This window comes from Sus scrofa, chromosome 13, assembly GCF_000003025.6.
Source record: "Sus scrofa isolate TJ Tabasco breed Duroc chromosome 13, Sscrofa11.1, whole genome shotgun sequence".
Taxonomy (NCBI): domain Eukaryota; kingdom Metazoa; phylum Chordata; class Mammalia; order Artiodactyla; family Suidae; genus Sus; species Sus scrofa.
Window position 1 is genome coordinate 82,947,156 of NC_010455.5, and position 15,427 is coordinate 82,962,582.

At 39.2% G+C, this 15,427-nt stretch overlaps 1 protein-coding gene across 4 annotated transcripts in view; it reads right to left on the bottom strand.

Annotated features, from left to right (window-relative positions):
- Positions 582 to 15,427, bottom strand: part of GK5 (glycerol kinase 5 (putative)) — an 87,853-nt gene continuing 73,007 nt past the window's right edge. For all 4 annotated transcript variants that reach the window (XM_003483257.4, XM_021069569.1, XM_021069570.1 and 1 more), the window contains 4 exons: positions 13,798 to 13,901; positions 11,131 to 11,190; positions 10,297 to 10,430; positions 582 to 6,934 (listed from right to left, as the gene is read on the bottom strand). In XM_003483257.4, the coding sequence (XP_003483305.2) occupies positions 6,786 to 6,934; positions 10,297 to 10,430; positions 11,131 to 11,190; positions 13,798 to 13,901 (447 nt within the window). In that variant the 3' untranslated portion in view covers positions 582 to 6,785. The remainder of the gene's footprint in view (positions 6,935 to 10,296; positions 10,431 to 11,130; positions 11,191 to 13,797; positions 13,902 to 15,427) is intronic.

Here is a 15,427-nt window from a genome sequence, read left to right on the forward strand (position 1 = left end):
GCATTGGGGTGAGCTGTGGTGTGGGTGGCAGAGGTGGCTCAGACCTGGTGTTGCTGTGACTGTGGCGTAGGCTGGCAGCTGTGGCTCTGATTCGACCCCAAGTCTGGGAACCTCCATATGGCCCGGTGTAGCCCCCAAAAGACCAACCCCCCCCAAAACACAAAAAACAAAAAGAACGGTAATGTGTATACATACACACAACAATATATATATGGTTGGGTCACTGTGCTGTACAGCAGAAATTAGCACAACACTATAAATCAGCTATAATAAAAACAATAATTTTGTAATACTTAATACAATTCATAGATAAATTCCAAAAGTCAGTTCCACATATCTCCTCCTTCCTTGTCCTTCTCATTAAACTATTATGACTTGGGACAAAAAATCAAAACCAAACCCCTTACTTTCTTCTAATAACTGAATGCTCAGCATCTTTCAAAATTCCTACTCCAGAAATAAACCATAGGCTCCATTTTGGTCAGGGAATGGAATTCAGTTTGTCTGACTGCATCTTCCACCGCCATCATCAGATGTCGCTATGCATGTGTGCAAATGTGAAGCAACAAACAGAGAAACACTACATCAAAATGGCTTTAATACACCATTTGTATCACTAGATCAATCATCCACTGTTTCACTGAAATTTCCCAAATGATTTTAATGATAATTTTCACAACGGATTTTTAACAACTGCCAGGTTAATTCCATCGTATTAGTGTTTGAAATTGTTTCCTCCAGTTATTAAAAAATTTGCTACACATTTAAATATACAATATATTTTCACAGCAGATTATATCATCTTGCCACTGAAAACAACTAAACTCTTTTCTCTAGTGATTTCCTTTGTGCAAGAATGTAGAATATAGAATATGCTTAAACAGGATCTAAAGAGACAGAAGAAAACCTTCTTTCTCAAAACATATTAAGCCTCATTTTTTAAATTCCAGTTAAAAGGGAAACACAAACCCAAATTTATCTTGAGAGTTACAATGGCAATTAACATAGGCTTATTTCTCTGTGATGTTCTTAATGTGCACAAACCAAAACAGGACATAGCATTAAATGAGAATTTCCAGGTAAAATCCAAAAACAAATCCAAAAGTTAAAATAGACAAAAAGGGGGAAATTCACATACACATGAAAAATATTCCTTTTATTCTGCATCTTAGAGTTTATAGATCTGAACAATAATTTATGAGCTTCTCAGTGACTATTTAATAAAGCTGAAATTTGTAAAGAACATCAGAGAAATAAGATTATAAATTTTCTGATGCATACAAACTGGAATCTGCATCAGCTGTCTTATACAAACTAAGTTTTTGAATTAATTTTCCACAGAATCACTCTGAAACATTTATACAAATCACGTTATTTTAAATAAAAAGTATCAGAGGCATTATGATAGCTATGTACAAAACATATATTTGTTCGCTTTGCTTAATGTTTGAAGTAAAAGTATCTTTGAAACTTTTTTGCTATTATCCAGTATTCGTCCTGCACTATATAATGAGTACAGAAGGAATGCGAGAGCTCTTCTGCTCAGTACATTACAAAATCATGTTCAAATGCTATATACATTTTGCCCAGAAGGATTCGAAAATGCTACTTAATGACTTAAGTCACTGGGCTGACTTTTTTTAGAGTTTTTAAAAAAGATACTCTTTAAAGATATGGCTCATTTAGCAAACAACCCAATTAGCAAACAGACAAACATGTCACTGGAGGATAAACAGATGGCAAAAGAGCCCATGAAAAGATCAGCATCATTATTAATTAAGAAAAGCGAACTAAATCCTCAATGAGAAAGCCATACATTTATCACAGTGGCCAAAGTGAAAAATGAGGATAACATCAATGCTGGTGAGAATGCAGAGAAACTGGATCATTCATATGTTGCTGGTGGGAATGTAAAATGGTACAGCTACTCTAGAAAACAGTTTGGCAGTTTCTTGTAAAGATATGGCTCATTTAAATTGGAAACCTTATTTATTTTCTAAATAATAGAGATATCTCTACAGATATAGCTATTTCATTTCAATAAGCCAAATTTAATGCAAAGTGGAAGGAAAGACATTAGAAATAGAATTAACAGAGAATTTCAGAAACATCTGATTCTGCAGGTTCCTGCCTCTATGGTTTGTATTCCCAAGATCATTCCTGCATCATTCTAGGGACAAGAGTCCCATGGGAATATGGTGACAAAATAGCCAGTGACTCAGAATAGATGCTGATGCCAAAATATTTATAGCTATGAGGATCCAAACCTGGAGAAAAAAAAACCCAACATGATTCTTGATAGTCTATTGACTTTCCTGGGGTTATGCATTTAGGCTAGTTTGAACCAGGTGATCTGGCTTTGGGCACTCAAGATGATGACTCTGGGATCAGATAGGTCCAGGGTGTGTCTAGGGCTTTTAATTTTAATGGAGAAACATGATATAAAATTTCCAAAAGGATTCAGAATCCTCTAGGGGTAGACTCAAACCTTCTAGGCTATCTCTGGGATGATCTAGAATCACTGGAAGTTAAGGAACCTCAGGGTCCAGCTATGTCTCCCCTCAAAGAATTTTAAAATTCTTGCCAAACTCCTGAGCTAGATTATTCATTTATTTATTTATTTTCATTTTTGGCCACCCGGTATATAGAGTTCTCTGGCCAAGGATCAGATGTGAACTGTACTCGAGACCTAAGCCACAGCTGCAGCAATGCTGGATCCTTAACCCACTGTTCCAGGCGGGGGATCAAACTCCCGTCCCAGCACTTCCAGGACGCTGCTGATCCCACAGCAGGATCGCCTAGATTATTTTTAATTTAAGACTGGTCCTTAGAATAATTGCCTAGCAGAAGGGGCTACTTCTGAAGTCTCCTCCCTCTACCCTGAGAGTGTTTGGTGTTGAGATTCAATCTGTTAGCCATATCTGTTAGCCATCTGTGGTCCAAAACACAAAACCTCTGAAGAGAAGGGTTTTGGTTAAACTGTAGTTAACATGTGTGTTTATGGATGTGTATCTTTACACAAACAGATATGCAAATATACAAATATACAAAGAATTTTAAAATAAATAGTGTGAGAATTCTCTGATAACAAAGCTGTCCTTCTAAATCCAGCAAAACCTATTTTACTGCAACAAATATAAGCTGCCCTCTATCAATAAACATAAATAACATCCAGGAAAAAATGTATATCCAAAAAAAGTTGCACTTATATAAACACAAAGTAAAAATTCATCCCATAAATATGAAGGCACAGAGTTAAGTTCTGTGGAGACATGGTTTCTGCTTTCGGGGAACTTCTAGTTTGGTGGAAGCTTGCACAGAGGCAGATATAAGAATGATCAGCTCCTTTGTTCAGAGACGAAAAGGAAACAAAGAAGATCAAATCCAAGATGATCTGCAGGCTGCATTAATCCTATACAGAAGTCATGAACCTGCTCATTAAGACCACAGAGGATGCAGACATGGGGATGGGGGTGAGTAGATAAAAATAACAGAAGATAATTACAACATGAGATTTTTTTTAATCCTCATTAACCAGCAAAGTAGAAACTCTATTTATTTTAAGATACCACCACCACTTCTTTTTGCTAACAACCATTTCCTAAGGTGAAAATGAGGCAGACAGAAAAGGAGTATGACAGACACTCTATATTCATTGAGTCTTTAATTTTCTTCCAACAGCCTGTATCGGTGGTCTCTACTGGGGGCGATTTTACCTCCCAGGGGACATTTGGCAATGTTTGGAGACTTTTTTCCCATGCTGGTTTATTACAGGATATTGAATATAGTTCCCTGTGTTATACAGTAGGTCCTTGTTGTTGGAGACATTTTCGACCACCGTAAGTTGAAGGATGCTAGTGAGCAGAGGTCAGGGATCTGCTAAACATTCTATAACACAGAGTACCTCAAAACAAAGAGTTATCTGTTCTCAAGTGTCAATGACGCTGAGGCTGAGAAACCATGTCATGTCTGGATGTAAAAAAATTTAAAAATCAGGAAGTCCATAGTATAAAATCATTTAGTACCACTTAAGAAGGATTGTGCAGGAAGACTCTCCTCCTTGATAACCTATCTACGGACCTCTTAAAGATACTTGATAGATATACAGTGAGAAAATAAAACATGCTGAGAAATATTAGCACAAAGTTTTTTTAAACTTCAATTATTAGCATACACATGAACAATAAACTTGAAAGACAGGACAATTTTTTGTTTTTTTGCTCAAATGATTTCGATAATCAACCGTTTCTACAACCACAAAGTAAATGTGGTCACATTTCTGATTTAGGTCAAAATTGACAAAAGATTTAATAAACTGTGTTACTTTAAAAAATCCAGAAATATTAAAAATAAAACATTAACTTCTTGACTAACAGAAGAAAATAGCCACTGACTTCTGAGGAGATGCAAAATTCCAGTGAAAGATATTCAAAGTTATTTTCCCACATTAGCTAAAAGATATTTCTCTTTTATTTTGTGGTTTTATGATGGGAAAGAAGAATGTGGAAAAATGAATGAACTAATAAACTTTTAGGTATTAATATTACCATTTAGTATATCCTAATACAACAAGACAGTTATTTCCTATAGAAATTATACCCACTGAGGAGCAGAATCTATAAGAAATAGTAAAACAGAGCAGCTTTCATAGGATTTATTTTATTTTATTTTATTTTTTCTTCCTCCTGTCTTTTTAGGGCCACACCTGTGGCATGTGGAGGTTCCCAGGCTAGGGGTCCAATTGGAGCTGCAGCCGCCAGCCTACGCCAGAGCCACAGCAAGGTCAGATCTGAGCCACGTCTGCGACCTACACCACAGCCCATGGCAATGCCGGATCCTTAACCCACTGAACAAGACCAAAAATTGAACCCACAACCTCATGGTTCCTAGTCGGATTCGTTTCCGCTGAGCTACAATGAGAACTCTGCTTTCATATGATTTAGATAAGAAAGCTTTTAATTGGCCACTAAGCTTTGTAAAAAGGGCATGAAAAACAGAAAGAATGAAAAGAATAAGATATTATCCAAATAAGGTGGTCTGACATCTGACAGTAAACCAAACACCTCCACTTAACAAAAATATTTCCAAATCTAATATCTATTATTTTATCTGTCCCTGAAATGACCATATACGATAGCAACAGCAAAACTCCCTCTAACAGCTAATTACATTATTATTTAACAGCTAGGTCTATAACAGTAGGACTTTATGTGATAAAGCCAGACCAAGAGGGAAATAAATACATTACTGCTGCAAATCTAAAAGATAACTAGCCCACAAGTAGGGCTGGGACAAATAACATGAGAACAGGTTGGGAGGTGGTCAACTTGTCTTAGGACAGTTTCACCCCTGGCCTGAAGCTACTCACGACTCTTACTCCTCGTGTCTTGTTTCCAGGAAGAGGGTCTGAAAATGTAGACCTCTCTGAGCTCCTCTCTGTGGGTCTCTGGCTCAGTAGCCAAGGAGTGGTCACCAGCATGAACACACACTCATTGCCTCCATCAGGTATCCCCTCTGCATGAATCTCAGAGAGAGGAGGAGATTGGACCAAAGTAAGAAAGATACCTGAGGAGTTCCCATCATGGCTCAGTGGAAACAAATCTGACTAGCATCCATAAGGATGCAGGTTCAATCCCTGGCCTCGCTCACATGGTTAAGGATCCAGCGTTGCCATGAGCTATGGTGTAGGTCGCAGACACAGCTTGGATCTGGCGTTGCTGTGGCTGCAGTGTGGGCCGGTGGCTACAGCTCTGATGTGACCCCTTGCCTGGGAACTTCCATGTGTCACAAGAGCAGCCCTAAAAAGCAAAAAGAAAGAAAAAAGAAAAATACCTGGACAAGGAAAATACCCCAGTGAAGGCAATGCTTAAGTCACTGATAATGTTGGGCACTTTCTTCAAATTAAGCTGTCAGTTAGGCACTTAAATAAAAACAAAAGATGTTTACACTAGCATCTCAACAAACAAAAAAGATTTGTTTGTTGACCCCTAGCCTGGGAACTTCCATGTGCCACGGGTGTGGCCCTAAGAAGACCAAAAAAAAAAAAAAAAGCTCAGACTTTGGTTAAACAAGGAAAATTTTTTTGTGTGTGTGTGTGTCTTTTTGCTATTTCTTTGGGTCGCTCCCGCAGCATATGGAGGTGCCACGACAGGAACTCCAACCAGGAAAAATTAAGGCAGCATCCTTAAGCCCAATAAAGGAAAGAAGTGACTACCAAATGGGCCTATTTGAGAAGAGACACTGAGCTCATATTTGGATAGAACATTGAACAAGTATGGCTTTAAATATAAAACATTAATGTTTCAAAATCCCACATTTCCTCAGTTATTCCTTCTTTTTTAGTTATATGCATTTTGAATAGCCCACCTAATTTTAAAGAATTAAGGAAACACTTATCACATAATTTTGGAATAAAACACAAATGGTGCCTGACCTGGAACTATTAACTCAGACAGTAAACAATGTCCCAGTATAAAAAGGAGGAGGACCCGTGACTGTTAAAACAGGATTGGAAATGGCTAAGGTCCTTTGGAATTTGTTACAAAACAGAAGATAAAAAAGTTCTGAGGTATCGTTGCCTTACAATCTTACCAAGGTTTAGCTGTTTTTTAAATGAGGGGTTTTTTGTTTTGTTGTGTTTTCAAAAAAGCAGTGCTTTTTCTCTCAGGTTGCAAAGCTCAGTTTAAATCTGCTCTCAGTCATCGTCGTTATTGTCGTCCCTGAGCTTTGTCTCATCTGTACATCACAGCAACCTGCCATCCGTGGTTTCCATCCTTCCATTAGTGTTATGTCTTGTTATACCAATTCATGGAGCGTTTTACTGCTTTGACCCAGTTTCCCATGCTCATTTCATATTCTTGGCATTTCTTCTGTGGCGTGAAAACAATATCACTTTGCCTCAGTTTCTTTAGTTCCTCCTTGTCAGTCCAAAACCCTACAGATGAAAAAATTTACTCTCAAGTTTTAAAGCAAATAATAAGTCCATAAAGTTTATTTACAAAATCTATATGAACCGGTGCAAAGGTAAACAGTTATGACTTTAAAACAATTCAAAATATATTGTTGCTTCTGAATTTTGTTACATTGACTATCCCTGGGAATAAATACATTAGGTATTTAAAAACCTTTTGGTTTCTACCTATCAGCTTTATGTCTGTGTGCAGGGGCACCAAATCATTTCTAGAACAAGTATATCCTGTCATTTAATTTCATGAATTGCTATTAAGAAAAACCAACCAACCAACCAAGTAACAAATAGTATCTCTTCTTTTTATATAATTTAAAAAAAAAAGGTAAATTAAGATTTTTGTCATGTATCTTAGAGGTAAGAAGCAACTCCCTAGGATATGCATAAAATTCAAAGTTGGGAATTAATGTAATAAATAGTTATTTTTCAAACTATTGCATTTCATACAAGGCTTTTAAATTCCAGTTTGAGGTAATATTGTAGTTCTGGCATATATTATTCTTTACAAAGGGGATCATGTAGGAGTTCCCGTCGTGGCGCAGCAGAAGCGAATCCGACTAGGAACCATGAGGTTGCGGGTTTGATCCCTGGCCTCCCTCAGTGGGTTGGGGATCTGGCATTGCTGTGAGCTGTGGTATAGGTCACAGACCCAGCTCAGATCTGGTGTGGCTATGGCGCAGGCCAGCAGCTGTAGCTCCGATTGGACCCCCAGCCTGGGAACCTCCATAGGCCTTGGGTTTGGGCTTAAAAAGGGGGAAGGGAGGGAATCATGTAATTTGTGGTGAAGAAGAGCAAGAAAACACATTTATTACCGTGATCCTATGATATGCAGTCTGAAATTGTAGCAATGTCTTTTTAATAAACTTAGTACATCTCATCTACTTTGAGGCATTAACATATTTGACAAGTCTTCAAAAAGCACATTTTCTCTTACTAATAAAGCTGACAATTTCTTCTAAAATTTTATGTCAGGTCACATACTTTCTACTTTCAAAGTCAGCATTTTAGACTGACTATATTTAAAAATACTAATTTATAGAAATTATTAAAAGATAAAAATAGTTTTTGATAGTATATTACAATTAGATAAATCTAGTCATGAAAATAAATACCTTCTTAAATTCTTATTTCCAGAATTCATTATCTACACTTAAAAGCATATATACATTTAAAAGTCAGTTTATTAAATATGTATTGAATAGACCCAGTTTCTGAGTGAATTTTGAAAATACAGAGGATTTGCATAGTTTTCAGGTCTCAAATTTCTGAGAGAGAAGCAATCCAATCAGAAATTTCAGATTTTCTGAGAAGGTAAAACCCCTCTCTATAGTTAGTGAAGTGTCTTTGTGTGGAAAAGTTTTGAAATTAAATACAGATATAATGAAGTAGATACAACTCAAGCTACGGTGGCATGTGTAAGAATAACTTGCATGTGTTTGTTATTGAAAGTATATTAAATGTTTAAGAGAATCTGACATATTTAGTTTTATAAGGTGATAAGTGTAGAAGAATTTGATAATCTTACAAACAATATTAGAGTGTGTATGAGCATTTAGCTTACTATAATTTTAAGTTAATCTTTTTTTTTTTTTTCATTTTTGGCCACCCCTCATCATATGGAGTTCCCAGGCCAGGGATTAGATTCTAGCCATAGCTGTGACCTAAGCCACAGCTGAGGCAATGCCAGATCCTTAACCCACTGTCCTGGGCCAGGGATCAAATCTGTGACCCAGCACTCCCAAGACTGCCGATCCTGTTGCGCCACAGCAGGAACTCCAAGTTTAATTTATTCATTTTTCAAGAGTTGTTTAAGTACTTGAAAACATTTTCCTTGTTACAGTTCTAAGTTTGCTCGATTAGGCATGTGTCATTATTAAAAATAAAAGCAGCTATGTTAAAGTTAAAAGAGTTGAAATATACAAAGAAATTTAAATTTGTAAATGGGAAGGATTATTTAAGGGCAAGTTACTGAATGAATCAAACATCAATCAATGAACAAATGAAAGTGATTGCTTCAATTTTATTCAAAGTTAATGGATTTTTAGTAGAATAAAGTTTGTTGCACTTACCGAGATCTGATGCTTTTTGGATCTGTAACATTAATTTGCTAAATAATATCTCAAGAGTAAGATATCCTGTTTTGTACAAATACTCCTCCCTTACATAAGGGAACACACAAAAATACTCCCAGTGTCCCAAGCATCGTGCTGCTTCCTAGGGAGCTAGATAATTGGTCTCCTCACATCCATTCGTTACCCCTCCCAAGTAATGAGTGAAAACATTAATTGCCAAAGTGACCTGTTCAAAAGGAGATCTATCCATGTCCCTCTCCTGCTTCAAATCCTTCAGTGGCTCTCCAATGTATTTAAGATCAGGTCTAGACTCCTCTTCATGAGAGGTCACCACAGCTGGACCTCTCTGTACCTCTCCAGCCTCCCATCCTGCTCCCACCCTCTCAGCACCATAATGGGCCAGCACCTCTACACCAGCTGCATCTCTATCAGACAGCTCAGATCTATGCTCTCCTCACCTGCTTCTCTGCTAATCCCTGCAAAACTGAACTCTGGAGTTCCCGTTATGACTCAGTGGGTTAAGAACTGGACCAGTATCCACGAGGATGTGGGTTCAATCACTGGCCTCACTTATCGGGTTAACGGATCTGGTGCTGCTGTGAGCTGTGGTGTAGGTCGCAGCTGTGTCTGGGAGCTGACATTGCTATGGCTGTGGCACAGGCCAGCAGTGGCAGCTCCAATTTGACCCCTAGCCCGGGAACTTCCATAAACTGTGGATGGGGCTCTAAAAAGAAGGAAAAAACAAAAACAAAAACACCCTGAACTCTATGTTGTGTCCCCTGTGAAAGTCTTGACAGTAATTGGTTGACTTGTCTGACTGCTCCCACTGGAGACTCCCCTAGCAGGGACTATGTCATTTAACTCTACTCCCAGCAGTGACTGTCATGTCGCAGGGACTCAGCAAATGTTCAATAAACAAAATAATGGAGTGACTTCTAACGCTAGAGGGAAGCTTACCTAATCAGAAAGTTTACCCAGAGACTTTCCCTTGCTAAAGATCAGAGCAGCTGAGAATTAATTTTCCTGGCCTCATATTTGTGACTAAAGAAGAGCAGCAAGGATGGAAGAGGAACCAGACCCCCCAAGAGAAGAGGTTCCCAGGAGTACTTTGTGAGCCATATGCATATGTGTATGGAGTGCAATGGACACCAAGGCTTTCTAGACCCTCTCTATAATTTTGTGATTTGGGAGGAGCCATACTATCCGTAAGAAATGGTTTTGCAAGACAGCTCTAGTTTTTATAAAATCCACACATACCAACCGCAAGGCCCGCTAGAGAAGCTGCACCAATGCACGACATATCAACATGAACAGGTCTGTCTATAGTCTCATTGATCAGGTCTGAAGTCATCTGCATGACAAAACTGTTCTTACAAACTCCTCCATCTGCCCTGTGGGGAGCAAGATACTGGAGATAAATTACTGCAACAAAAGCATAACACCATTATTAATTCTTTTTAAAAGAGCCACACATTTTCAAATTTTTAATCGCAAAATTATATCGCTTAGCATTGATTTGAAGATAGAGAACCTTACTAGGTAATTTGTAAACATTTTTCCTTATTCCTGCCATCAAGTTTCCCACCTGCCCTGCTTGTCCTGGGATTAATTCAAAATAGGTCAATTGAACTAATCTAATATAACAATTAATTTGGACATTCCAGCAATGAAAAATTTGATGCTCCCATTTAAATGATAGCCACATACCCAAAAAAGAGACATTAAAGTTTGTTTTTTTTGTTTGTTTTGCTTTTTTTGCCATACCCACAGCATGTGGGAATTCCTGGGCCAGGGATCAAACCCACACCACAGCACTGACAATGCCAGACCCTTAACCTGCTGAGCCACCAGGGAACTCTCAAGAGATAGTAAAGATTTTTATACAATACATGTGGGAGCTAAGATCCTCCCACAAGTGCAATATTAGCTTTCCTTCCTCTCCAAATTCCTATGACCATGAATTTTGTTGCAAAGAAGGTAAGCATACGTTTCTTTTTCAAATCCTGAATAATCATAATGATGAAAACACTAGTAGCATTACTACTTATGTCTAATTTCTAATTTAATCTATTTGAAACAAAGTTTACATACCGGATTTTTGTTATAGGAATATGGATCTCTTTCTGCATCACCTCATATAACTGCTTGTTTCTAGGTAAAAAAAAAAAGATAACTATCGAGAGGCAATTCATATCATAATAGTTCTCTATTTTTGCCAATTTAGAATAATAACTGTGCTTTTATTTATATGATATTTACTTATAAAATATTCAAAAGATATTAAAGAAACACATTATGCTAATTGGAAGTCAATAACAGATGGTCAAATAAACAAGAGGCTCAGGGCTCTATGCTTTTCATCCTGATACAAAAGAAAATGACTAAATTTAATCTATTACCATTCCTGCAAATAAAAATTTAAAGCACATATCCATTCCTAGGTAGCTATTAAGATGATATACCATAAATTGCAATTGAAGGAAATCATGATTTTGTAATCATAGAATATGTTGTTTTAAACATTACAAATGTTCCAGTTTTTCCATTCATGACAGCTTCATTCTTTTTTTTTGTTGTTGTTGTTGTTGTTGTTGCTATTTCTTGGGCCGCTCCCGCGGCATGTGGAGGTTCCCAGGCTAGGAGTTGAATCGGAACTGTAGCCCCCCCCGCCTATGCCAGAGCCACAGCAACATGGGATCCGAGCCGCGTCTGCAACCTACACCACAGCTCACGGCAACGCCGGATCGTTAACCCACTGAGCAAGGGCAGGGACCGAACCCGCAACCTCATGGTTCCTAGTTGGATTCGTTAACCACTGCGCCACGACGGGAACTCCAAACAGCTTCATTCTTAATTTGAATAAGCTACATCTGCCCCATAATAAAAAGACCACCACAGGAAACATGGATAAAGAATAATTTTGATGTATTAATCTTAGAGTATAATAGAAGCAGTATTAGCTAGAATCCTCTTTCATGAATAAGAATACAAAAACTTTGTATTTTTTGGCTGTGCCTGTGGCACATAGAAGTTCCCAGAGCCGTTATAGTAACAACACTGGATCCTTAACTCAGATGCTTAACCCACTGCACCACAGGAGAACTCCAAGAATACAAAAACTTCTGAAGCCCAAATTTTGAATATATTTTTTAAAATTTTTATTTTTTGTCTCTTTAGGGCCGCACCCACAGCATCTGGAAGTTACTAGGCTAGGGGTCGAATTGGAGCTGTAGCCACCAGCCTACGCCACAGACATAGCAATGCAGGATCTGAACCGCATCTGTGACCGACACCACAGCTCATGCCAATGCCATATCCTCAACCCAATGCGTAAGGCCAGGGATCGAACCCACAACCTTGCGGTTCCTAGTCGGATTTGTTAACCACTGAGCCACGAAAGGAACTCCTGAATCTTTTATTCTTTTTTTTTTTTTTTTTTTTTTTTGTCTTTCTGCCATTGCTTGGGCCGCTCCCTCGGCATATGGAGTTCCCAGGCTAGAGGTCGAATTGGAGGTGTAGCCGCCAGCCTACACCAGAACCACAGCAATGCATATCCAAGCTGCGTCTGCAACCTACACCACAGCTCACGGCAAAGCCGGATCCTTAACCCGCTGAGCAAGGCCAGGAATCGAACCAGAAACCTCATGGTTCCTAGTTGGATTCGTTAACCACTGAGCCACGACGGGAACTCCTGAATCTTTTATTCTTAAGAAATTGGCTATTTTAGGAGTTCCCATTGTGGCTCAGTGGCTAACGAACCTGACTGGCATCCATGAGGACTCAGGTTCAATCCCTGGCCTTGCTTGCTGGGTCAAGGATCTGGTGTTGCCGTGAGCTGTGGTGTAGGTCACAGACGTGGCTTGGATCCTGCGTTGCTGTGACTCTGGTGTAGGCCAGCAGCTGTAGCTCAGATTGGACCCCTAGCCTGGGAACCTCCATATGCTGCAGGTGCGACCCTGAAAAAAAAAAGAAAGAAATTGGCTATTTTAAAAATCATTCAGTTTGCAGATATCAAAGCTAAGTGGTACTGGTACATTTAAATATGGGGGAAAAGATGTTAAGGAAATTGGCAATATTAACAGATTACATCATATGCAGTATGAATTAAACTAAAGATATAAATAAAATTAAGAAATTTAAATTTTCCCATAGTAGCACAGTGGAAACGAATCTGACTAGGAACCATGGCGTTGAAGGTTTGATTCCTGGCCTTGATCAGCAGGTTAAGGATCCAGCGTTGCTGTGAGCTGTGGTGTAGGTCACAGATGTGGCTTGGATCTGGCATTGCTATGCCTGTGGTGCAGGCTGGCAGCCATAGCTCCGATTCAACCCCTAGCCTGGGAACCTCCATATGCCACAAGGTGGCCCTAAAAAGCAAAAAAAGAGGAGTTCCCGTTGTGTCGCAGTGGTTAACGAATCCGACTAGGAACCATGAGGTTGTGGGTTCCATCCCTGGCCTTGCTCAGTGGGTTAACGATCCGGCGTTGCCGTGAGCTGTAGGTCGCAGACGCAGCTCGGATCCCGCGTTGCTGTGGCTCTAGTGTAGGCTGGCGTCAACAGCTCCGATTTGATCCCTAGCCTGGGAACTTCCATGAGCCGCGGGAGCAGCCCAACAAATGGCAAGAGACAAACAAACAACAACCAAAAAAAAGGCAAAAAAAGAAAAAGAAAAAAATTTAAAATTAGTTTACTATATATTAATAAAAGGACACAGCAATGCTGGATGGAGATGGGGGAGTTTAGGGCAGATTTTGGTACCTGAAAGCTATTGACTCCAATATTGCTCGTACAAGGTGGTATTTAGTGGTGGAAGGCTTCAAACCCATAAAAGAGGCACATGCGCAGGGGTCATTTAATGGAGCCTAAAGTAAGAGATAGTAAGAATATATTGTTATTGCTCCGAATTATATCTATAGACTTGAAGATATGTTACATATAATAAAAACATAACCACGTTTAGAAAAAATGAATGCTTAGAGATAGTTTTCACATAAACGGTAGCCCCTAAATTATGTTAGCTATGCAAATAATTTTTTTTCTTTTTTCGGCCACTCACGTTATATGGAGTTCCCAGGCCAGAGACTGAATCTGAGCCAGAACTGCAACCTCCACCACAACACCAGATCCTTAACTCACTGCCCCATGCCAGGGACTGAACCCTCGTCCCTGCCACTCCAGAGACACTGTCAATCCCGTTGTGCCACGGCAGGAACTCCTGCAAATAACTTTTTGACAAGATTTAAGCAAAGCTGAGTCACAGATATTGGACTGAGGAGTTGGATTTTCTGTACCCACACCAAGAAAAGGGACTGAAGCCCAGAATAACAGATTAGGAAATGCTTAGCTTTATATATGAAGAAAATGAAAAGCAATGCTAATGTTTCTCCTTTTCTTCAACCGTAAGTATTCACAGTGAAACTGTTTGTTATGTAGGGTGACTTTTTGAGGGTACTAGGTTAGACTTAAGGTAAAAAAAAAAAAAAGCTATAATGCAAAAAAAAATGTGTTTTCAGTGCTGTAACTTACACCCAATATGCTGTCAGACTTTCAAACTAAACTCTTTTTCTTAGCTTAAATAGTGTTATTGCCTAATATCAGAAATGACCCAGCCTAATATCTGTGGGGGTTTTTTTTGACCATGCCCATGGCAAGTGGAAATTCCTGGCCAGGAATCTAACCCACGCCACAGCGGCGACAGCGCTGGATCCTTATTGTACCATGAGCAAATTCCTAACATTTGTCTTTAAAAGGCCGTAATTTTGAGCTGGAATTATGTATTCCTGAGATGAAATTTGTATTCATCTCTGCATGCCCAGAAATGCAAGATGACTCTGGGAGATGAAGATGAAACAAAGGTCCCTTGCCATCTCACAAGAAAACAGTTCCAAAACACCTACATCAAAACGATGGTCCCCTGAAGCAGCTTCTAGCTTCAGGCCCTGACACATCACTTCTTTACCTGGAATACTTTCTACCATGCTTCCTCGCACTTAATCCTACTCCCTTTCTCAACCGTGGTTCAGAAGTTCCTGTCATGTTTCAGCAGTTAGTGAACCTGACTAGTATCCATGAGGATGTGGGTTTGATCCCTGGCCTTGCTGCGGGTGAAGGCTCCAGCGTTGCCGTGACCTGTGCTGTAGGTCACAGATGCAGCTCAGATCTGGCATTGCCATGAGCTGTGGCATAGGCTGGCGGCTATAGCTCTGATTAGACCCCCTAGCCTGGGAATCTCCATATGCTGCGGGTGCAGCCCTAGGAAAGTCAAATAAATAAATAAATTGTGTCTCAGCTTCCTCTGGGGAAATTTCTAATGCCAGAGACTAGATCAGGTCCCTTGGTATTCATGTTTATGGAACCCTGTAACTTCCCATCATATCTTGTGCCATAG